This window comes from Sinocyclocheilus grahami, unplaced genomic scaffold (genome assembly GCF_001515645.1).
Source record: "Sinocyclocheilus grahami isolate Dianchi unplaced genomic scaffold, SAMN03320097.WGS_v1.1 scaffold645.1, whole genome shotgun sequence".
Lineage (NCBI taxonomy): Eukaryota > Metazoa > Chordata > Actinopteri > Cypriniformes > Cyprinidae > Sinocyclocheilus > Sinocyclocheilus grahami.
The window spans coordinates 901,181-910,890 of NW_015505824.1; the positions used below are offsets into that span (position 1 = coordinate 901,181).

The following is a 9,710-nucleotide window of genomic DNA, read 5'->3' on the forward strand; positions in this document are numbered from 1 at the left end:
CCCATAGTAGTAAATGCAACACTCAAATATACCAGATATTAAAACCAAATTGTCAGTGCTTTGCTGGTGTCAACTAACACTTGTTCACTCCAATGCACTTGTTATTTACACCAACCAATCTGCAACACTCAGTTTTCTACATATTACTCACCCTTTTGCAGGCCGCAAAACTTCAAGTCCAAAAACAGGCTGTTGCTTGTCCATACTGCTGTTTGGTCTTTGGTTGGCTATACTGATGACTCCGGCTCTGCGAGGGTGGGGTTCATAGGTTTGATGAACATCTGTTGGCTTAACATCTTCATCCTCATCAGCTGTAGAAATATGCCCAAAGATCACACAAGAATTACTAATACGTCAAAGAAAACACTCAAATTTATATACAATGAAAGATTAGCTGTTAAAGCAGCTGTAGTGTATGCTTACCAGAAGACACTGTATTAGGACATTCCTCCTCTGCTAATACACTTAACTGTCTGTGTTGCTCTGAAATAGAAATGTATAACATGTCATAATAATATATCTATAACAACATATTAAGCACAAATGCAGCATTCTGGCATTCTGCTGAGGCATTATTATTATCAGATGCCATAAGCCTCATACTTGTTTGTTAAAGTACAAATCTCCTTGTAAGATCAGTATTTAATAAAATTCATGCAAATCATACAAGCTACATGTATGTATCTTATCAATCGCTCATCTGTTATGATATATCTAACATCATTCACTGGAAGAGAGTTTTTTTAAAGAAATTAATACTTTTATTCAACAAGAATACATCAAGTTGATCAAAAGTGATAATAAAGACATTTCTAATTTTACAAAACATTTCTATTTAAAATAAATGCTGATATTTTGAACTTTCTATTAGTCACTGTCTTACAAAAATATTCAGTAGCACAACTGTTTTCAACATTGAATATAATAAGAAATGTTTCTTGAGTGCCAAATCAGCAACAGTAGGATATATTATAACATGAACAGTTTGTTGTTACCAACTAGCTTTGTTCATGTGTCCTCCAGGGGGCGTAACAATGTAATTTAAGAAATGTGCAAATAATATGCTATCTGATTGTCACTGATAATCTCCATTTCTGTTTTCTTGTACAAAAGCTTGTCCCTATTGAAACTTCTGTGCGTTTGTGGAAAAAGTGACAATTCAAAACACTATAATAAAACATAAATATTGTTTAACGTAACGCTGCTTTAATGTTTAATAAAAAACACTGTAACAGTGAGTCAGAAATACTGACAGTTTAAACGGTTATATAGTTATGTTGGATGAAGTCAATCCACAGTGAAGAATGGAATGTTTGGCCTTCTGACTTTGTACTCTTATGCAAAAAAAGTTGGAGTGTAATCTAAAACAGATCTCACTAGCTCAAGACGTTTAAAATCTGTTCTCTGTTATCTACTCAACATACAACACACATATGTACAGCAATGACAGTACCAACACACACAGAGAATGAGAATGAAGCACAGATAAAGGTTCAGGCCAGCAATTGTACCTGTGAGTGAGTCAGTGGAAGGGACTGAAATGGAGGCAATAACAGGGGCAACAGTGGAAGTTTGGGTATAAATGTGGGGGTCAGGGATCATGGAAGAGGGTGAAGGAAGAATAAAAGGAGAGGAAGAGAAAGGAGAGGTAGGGGCATCTACAGGAAGAGGGGCTATTGGCCTGCGCACATTAGGTCTAACCACTGTGGGCACAACCTGATGTCTCCATTCATACGTCTGGACCTCTGGGAGAGGCTCTGAGGTTGACATTGACCAGATGAGAAAGGAAGATGACAGAAAAAGGAGAGAATGATTACAAAAGAAGAATGAAGGATGAGGAGATGAGTGCAAAGGGTTTAGGTTCACCCAAAAATGGCCATTCTTTTACTTTTATTCAGGCTCATATGGAAGTAAAATAATGACACATCTTTAAAACAAAACCTACTGGTGAAGCGAACTAACAGCAGATGGAGATTATGCATTGCTGCTATTCCTACAGTTACCGGATACGCAACGTCTCCACTGAATTTACAAATATGGAAGTGAATTCGTAAAGTAAAATAAAATTATTGAAAATTGTCTGTCGAAAATTATAGGAGGCTTTTTTGTATACTATTTTGGAAATTAACATGTGAATACTGATTGCTGAATTTTTTTTTTATAAAATTGCATGTGAAATTTTTCCATTTAAAATTTGTTCACAGGAATAGTTCATCTAAAAAAAATGCTCAAAATGTACTCACCCTCAGGGCATCCAAGACGTAGATGAGTTTGTTTCTTCATCAGAACAGATTTGGTGAAATTTAGCATTACGTGACTTGCTCACCAAAGGATTCTAGGAGTGAATGGGTGCCGTCAGAATGAGAGACCAAACAGTTGATAAAAACATCACAATAATCCACAAGTAATCCACACAACTCCAGTCCATCAATTAATGTCTTGTGAAGCAAAAAGTTGCATGCTTGTAAGAAACAAATCCATATTTAAGACATTTTAACTTTAAATCATTGTTTCTGGCTAAAATACCAGAAAGTCCATAATGCATAAAAACACTTTCTCAAGTGAAAAAGTGCATCCACTGCTGATCTGTGCATATTTCTCTCCTGAATCAATATTATGGATAGAGGACTCTCATTTTAGCCGTAAACAACAGTTTGAAGTTAGAATCATCTTAATGATGGATTTGTTTTTTGCAAACACAAAGATTTTTGCTTAACAATACGATAACTGATGGACTGGAGTCATGTGGATTGCTTATTATTGTGATGTTTTAATCAGCTGTTTGGACTCTCATTCTGACGGCACCCATTCACTGCCGAGGATCCACTGGTGAGGACGTGAAGTGTGGGGTCAAGTATGGTGTTCCATACTTGGAATTTGTGCTCTGCATTTAACCCATCCAAGTGCACATACACAGCAGTGAGTAGTGAACAAACACGAACACACACCCGGAGCAGTGGGCAGCCAATGCTGCGGCGCCTGGGGAGCAGTTGGGGGTTCGGTGCCTTGCTCAAGGGTCTCACCTCAGGCGTGGTATTGAAGATGGTGAGCAAGTGATGAAATGATAAATTTCCCCAAATCTGTTCCAATGAAGAAACAAACTCATCTACATCTTGGATGGCCTGAGGGTGAGAAAATATTCAACACATTTTTTGGGTGAACTATTCATTTAAAATGTATTTAATTTTATGAAATTACATTTATTTATTTAGTGCTTTATACAATACAGATTTCAAAGCAGCTTCACAATAATAATGTTCATCTTGTAAAATTATAAAATGAATTAAATTTTAGCTGTAAAGCTGTACAGAAGACAATAGTCTCATTATTCAGCTCAACTCAGTTCAGTGTCGCTTCAATTAAGTTCAATAAGTTGATGTTACAAAGTTAGAATTTAAAGATATTCACCCTTATTTTACTTCCAAAGGGTCTTTTCAAACGCCAAAAGGTTTGAAACATCATGAGAGTGAGTAAATAATTACAATTTAAATTTTTGGATGAACTTTAAAAGAAATGAGACATGGTTGATTCAGACAACGAGGATTAGAACTTTCACAGTATTCATGCTCCACCGAAATGGCATCCAAAACCCTTTGACAATGCAGATGATTTTTCATCTTAAACTCAAAAGATGAAATCTAATTTCTTTTCTAATTTCATTAGTTTAACACATGGGCAAACAGGTTTAGAAGAGTTATCCTAGAGTGTTTGTTCTCTACCTGACTCGGCAACAACAGGTGCATTGACCACAGGACTAACATCAGGAATGGAACTTAGAGGAGCATCAGAAACAGTGAGATGAGGAGATGACAGGAGAGTAGAAACACATGGATAAGGGGTGGACTGAGAACTAAAGGAAGCAGCAGGAACAATGGAGGGAGAAACCAGTGATGCTGCAGCAGGAGAAAGGATGGCAGCTGACAGGGTTTGAGAGCAAGAAGTAGAGACTGACTGAACGCTGGGCATCTCAGAGGAAGGAGCCACACTGGGAGATGTTACAGCAGGATTGAGAGTAATGGTAGAGGTGTCCATTGGTTGAGGAAGCACACGGGATGAAGACATTGCAGGAAGGGGGACATACATTAGAGGAGATGTTTGTGCAGGAGGAGAGGAGGTCACTGAGGCTGGATGATGCTGTTGGTTAATATGCTCCGCAGAGGTGAGGGGAGCAGGACACAGAGTAGGGTGCAGCTTGGGAGGCCTCCACTCTTTTTGCCAAGATGCTGGAGTTTACCATGGTAAATGATGACAGAGTGCATGTATAATAAGTACAGTGTTACAGGGGGAAGAAAAAAAAAGAAAAAAGATGTATGAATTAACATAGATTTGCAAATGATAACAATGTAAAAAAAATGTAAAAATTAAAAGTTTATGCCACAGTCATTTGCTACTTGCTATTGTTAATTGGAGGAAGGTGGTATTTATAATTTAGGGTAGGGGATATTGACATTCTAGAGAGTCAGCTATGTTTTGGTTCATCTTTCTATAACACACAGATTACTGTTGTTTTGAGCTTTCTATTCATAAAAGAATCCTGAAAAAAGTATCCCGATGTCCACAAACATATTAAGCAGCACAATGGTTTTCAACATTGATAATAATAAGAATGCTTCTTGAGCAGCAAATCAGTGTATTAGAATGATTTCCGAAGGATCATGTGACACTGAAGACTGGAGTAATGATGAGTAAATGCAGCCTTAGTAGACTTTAAAAAAAAAAAAAAAATTCTTACCAATGCCAAACTTTTATCTGGTAAAACTTGGTCAACTTTTAGGAGTACACAAGTATATAAATAGACTCAAAGCTAACAAACATGGACTAAAAGCTATAAAACTCTTTCATAGGGTCTTTCACAGTGACTTTACAACTCTTTATGACCTCCAAATCATTTTTAAAAAGCTGGGTACTGAACATGAAATATGTGGTTCAAATTAAACTTTAAAATCAAATGGCATCAGATTTAAAAATGAGTTAAAATATGAACATCAGCCCCATGTACCTGTCTCAGTGGCAGAGGGCATGCTCGTAGGTTTTGTAAGGGCGGAGCCTGGCTCAGTCAATGAGGCGCGATAGATTTTTGAGGGCCGTGGTGCAGGTACAGGCATTGGACCATGAGGGGAGGAGCCAAACTCAAAGGAGGAGGGGTCGAAATCACAAGGGGAGGAGTGTGAAGAGGGAAAACTGTGAGGTCTCCAGGTCCTGCTATGAGCAGCAGAATGGGTGGCTAAGTCGGGGGAGAAAACAAGACAGAAAAGAGAAGAATAGAAAAGACGACAGAATGGAAGGAAGGTGAAGCAGCAACAGTAAAGGTAAAAATGAAAAATGTGCAAATATCAAATAAGCAAAAATACATTACACAGATAATGCAAGTTACAATACAATTAATTATGAGCTATAGCAACTACCTTTTACTGATTTATGGGCAATACTCATTACCTTTCTGGGTTATATCAGGTAGAGGAGTCTGCTGAGGGGACAAGGAGGATTGAGCAGAGGATAGAGAGAAGGGTTTGCTAATCCCAGGAAGAAAAGAGGGAGGCCTCTGGTGAGGAACTGCACCGCCCTTAGCAGAGCGACTACTCTCCAATAACTCAGACCTAGCAAGACCTCCAGACGGCCTTTGAGTGACAGATACAGCAACTTAAAGGGAGAAGGAAAAATTATAGCATGATGAGAAATAGAATAGAATAGAAAGTAAAGCTACAGCTTTTTGTATATCGGTTGATGTGTGTGTTTAAAAGGAGGCAAAAACACTCATTAGATTGAGGTAAATAATGTTCATTAGATCAAGTTGTGACAGGGCAAGAATGGTAAAAGTCAGGGGCTGGATATATAGTTTGATGAACAAATTCACAGGGTGCTACACTATGTGGATCAGGCTGTTGCTTCCTTAAACATCAGCCTTAAAATTCCTGTTGTTTTTAATGGGCAGTTTTCCAAAAGTCAATTGAGATTCCTTTTAATGAATCTAGAAATGTAGTATATCTAAAAATGTTTCACACAATACCTCTGCAGACCTTGTTGCCAGAAACAATAGTTTCTAATTAATTTCTTGATTTGATCTCTTAAACTACATTTAAAAAAAATAGCTGTCTCAGAATTTCATGCAGATATTCAGCATGAATATAACAAATTCAGTTTAAAATAGTCAAAATGTGAAGTAGTTGCAAATGCAAGATATATAGTCAATTTATGAGATGCACTGATGCTCAAAAGTTTTTTTTTTTTTTTAAATGAATAATTTCATTTAGCAAGGGTATTATATTGATAAAAAGTGACGTGATATTTCAGAAATCATTATAATATGCTGATTTAGTGCTCATTCAACTTTTCTTATTATTATTATTATCATTATCATATAAATATTTTATTTATTAAAAGTAGATACATTTATAATGTTAAAAAAGATTTATTTTTATTTTTAAAAAATGCAGTTCTTTTAAACTTTCTATTCATCAAAGAAGCCTAAATCCTTAAATTTAGAATAATATAAAATATAATATAAAATAAAATGTTTCATAAGCAGCAAATCGGCATATTAGAATAATTTCTGAAATATCATGTGATACTGAAGACTGGAGTAATGGCTGCTGAAAATTCAGCATTGGAATAAATTACATTTTAAAACAGAAAACAGTTATCAGTTATTTGAAATTATAATAATGTTCCACAGTATTAAGGTTTTTTTAATCAAAAATAAATGCAGCCTGTGCGAGCATAACAGTCTTCTTTCAAAAAAAAAAAAAAACTTTTTTAGTAGTGCATGAATTTATTATTGTTTTAACTTTTAGACACCTTTAAAACACACCAAAACTTATTAAAAACATAAATGACAAAAACATGTACTGTAAGTAATACCACAGAAGAGTGAATTTGTGGATGATCTATGAGGTATGGACATGTACACAGTGCAGCGGATGGAGACAAGCACAACTCTGTGGTGATCTGCTGCATTGCACCGGGTGGATGAGTGTTTGTACCTGAGCCGGTCGGCGGCTGGAAGATTTTGGGCAGGGCAGGTGGATGCGCACGTGTAAATGCAGGTACAGTGAAGGCGTACGGGGAGGGGCGTGTCTGCGGGACACTGCCAGCAGCACGGGGGGGTTGGATACAGGAAGTGGAGAGGGGCGGGGCAGAAGGGTCAAGAGCGCTGTATGACAGGGGGCGGTACTGGAGAGGAACATTAGGCGTAATGAAGGAACAGCTCATCCGCTCCGGTTCAGAATGAGCTGAGAGAAATGATGATGATTATGGAGAAGGACAGACAAAAACAGAGGAAGTTAAGAGTTGAGAGGTACCAGACAACAAATGCAGAGAGACAAAGAGGAACTCAAATGAGCAGGGAATGATTCAGAAGAGAAGAAAATGAGTGACACCAGGAAGAGATGCAGATCTCAGATAAGAGTGTGAAGAGGGAAAACTGTGAGGTCTCCAGGTCCTGCTATGAGCAGCAGAATGGGTGGCTAAGTCGGGGGAGAAAACAAGACAGAAAAGAGAAGAATAGAAAAGACGACAGAATGGAAGGAAGGTGAAGCAGCAACAGTAAAGGTAAAAATGAAAAATGTGCAAATATCAAATAAGCAAAAATACATTACACAGATAATGCAAGTTACAATACAATTAATTATGAGCTATAGCAACTACCTTTTACTGATTTATGGGAAATACTCATTACCTTTCTGGGTTATATCAGGTAGAGGAGTCTGCTGAGGGGACAAGGAGGATTGAGCAGAGGATAGAGAGAAGGGTTTGCTAATCCCAGGAAGAAAAGAGGGAGGCCTCTGGTGAGGAACTGCACCGCCCTTAGCAGAGCGACTACTCTCCAATAACTCAGACCTAGCAAGAGCTCCAGACGGCCTTTGAGTGACAGATACAGCAACTTAAAGGGAGAAGGAAAAATTATAGCATGATGAGAAATAGAATAGAATAGAAAGTAAAGCTACAGCTTTTTGTATATCTGTTGATGTGTGTGTTTAAAAGGAGGCAAAAACACTCATTAGATTGAGGTAAATAATGTTCATTAGATCAAGTTGTGACAGGGCAAGAATGGTAAAAGTCAGGGGCTGGATATATAGTTTGATGAACAAATTCACAGGGGGCTACACTATGTGGATCAGGCTGTTTCACAGGGTGCTACACTATGTGGATCAGGCTGTTGCTTCCTTAAACATCAGCCTTAAAATTCCTGTTGTTTTTAATGGGCAGTTTTCCAAAAGTCAATTGAGATTCCTTTTAATGAATCTAGAAATGTAGTATATCTAAAAATGTTTCACACAATACCTCTGCAGACCTTGTTGCCAGAAACAATAGTTTCTAATTAATTTCTTGATTTGATCTCTTAAACTACATTTAAAAAAAATAGCTGTCTCAGAATTTCATGCAGATATTCAGCATGAATATAACAAATTCAGTTTAAAATAGTCAAAATGTGAAGTAGTTGCAAATGCAAGATATATAGTCAATTTATGAGATGCACTGATGCTCATATATAGTCAAATTTTGAGATGCACTGATGCTCAAAAATTTTTTTTTTTTTTTTAAATGAATAATTTCATTTAGCAAGGGTATTATATTGATAAAAAGTGACGTGATATTTCAGAAATCATTATAATATGCTGATTTAGTGCTCATTCAACTTTTCTTATTATTATTATTATCATTATCATATAAATATTTTATTTATTAAAAGTAGATACATTTATAATGTTAAAAAAGATTTATTTGTATTTTTAAAAAATGCAGTTCTTTTAAACTTTCTATTCATCAAAGAAGCCTAAATCCTTAAATTTAGAATAATATAAAATATAATATAAAATAAAATGTTTCATAAGCAGCAAATCGGCATATTAGAATAATTTCTGAAATATCATGTGATACTGAAGACTGGAGTAATGGCTGCTGAAAATTCAGCATTGGAATAAATTACATTTTAAAACAGAAAACAGTTATCAGTTATTTGAAATTATAATAATGTTCCACAGTATTAAGGTTTTTTTAATCAAAAATAAATGCAGCCTGTGCGAGCATAACAGTCTTCTTTCAAAAAAAAAAAAAAACTTTTTTAGTAGTGCATGAATTTATTATTGTTTTAACTTTTAGACACCTTTAAAACACACCAAAACTTATTAAAAACATAAATGACAAAAACATGTACTGTAAGTAATACCACAGAAGAGTGAATTTGTGGATGATCTATGAGGTATGGACATGTACACAGTGCAGCGGATGGAGACAAGCACAACTCTGTGGTGATCTGCTGCATTGCACCGGGTGGATGAGTGTTTGTACCTGAGCCGGTCGGCGGCTGGAAGATTTTGGGCAGGGCAGGTGGATGCGCACGTGTAAATGCAGGTACAGTGAAGGCGTACGGGGAGGGGCGTGTCTGCGGGACACTGCCAGCAGCACGGGGGGGTTGGATACAGGAAGTGGAGAGGGGCGGGGCAGAAGGGTCAAGAGCGCTGTATGACAGGGGGCGGTACTGGAGAGGAACATTAGGCGTAATGAAGGAACAGCTCATCCGCTCCGGTTCAGAATGAGCTGAGAGAAATGATGATGATTATGGAGAAGGACAGACAAAAACAGAGGAAGTTAAGAGTTGAGAGGTACCAGACAACAAATGCAGAGAGACAAAGAGGAACTCAAATGAGCAGGGAATGATTCAGAAGAGAAGAAAATGAGTGACACCAGGAAGAGATGCAGATCTCAGATAA

The 9,710-nt window shown here is 37.0% G+C and overlaps 1 protein-coding gene across 5 annotated transcripts in view; it reads right to left on the reverse strand.

Annotated features, from left to right (window-relative positions):
- Positions 1 to 9,710, reverse strand: part of LOC107558442 (uncharacterized) — a 37,884-nt gene that overhangs the window by 17,239 nt on the left and 10,935 nt on the right. For 2 of the 5 annotated variants that reach the window (XR_001605478.1, XM_016242104.1), the window contains exons 1-6: positions 6,981 to 7,230; positions 5,437 to 5,640; positions 5,000 to 5,224; positions 3,720 to 4,223; positions 424 to 483; positions 152 to 311 (exon numbers count right to left, since the gene is read on the reverse strand). Coding sequence is in view for 4 of the 5 variants with exons in the window: in XM_016242104.1 (XP_016097590.1) it covers positions 152 to 311; positions 424 to 483; positions 3,720 to 4,223; positions 5,000 to 5,224; positions 5,437 to 5,640; positions 6,981 to 7,209 (1,382 nt within the window). In the remaining variant the exon portion in view is untranslated. Of the gene's footprint in view, positions 1 to 151; positions 312 to 423; positions 484 to 1,511; positions 1,758 to 3,719; positions 4,224 to 4,999; positions 5,225 to 5,436; positions 5,641 to 6,980; positions 7,231 to 9,710 lie in introns of those variants that run through there. The other 3 variants (XM_016242106.1, XM_016242105.1, XM_016242107.1) reach the window with 2 other exon arrangements.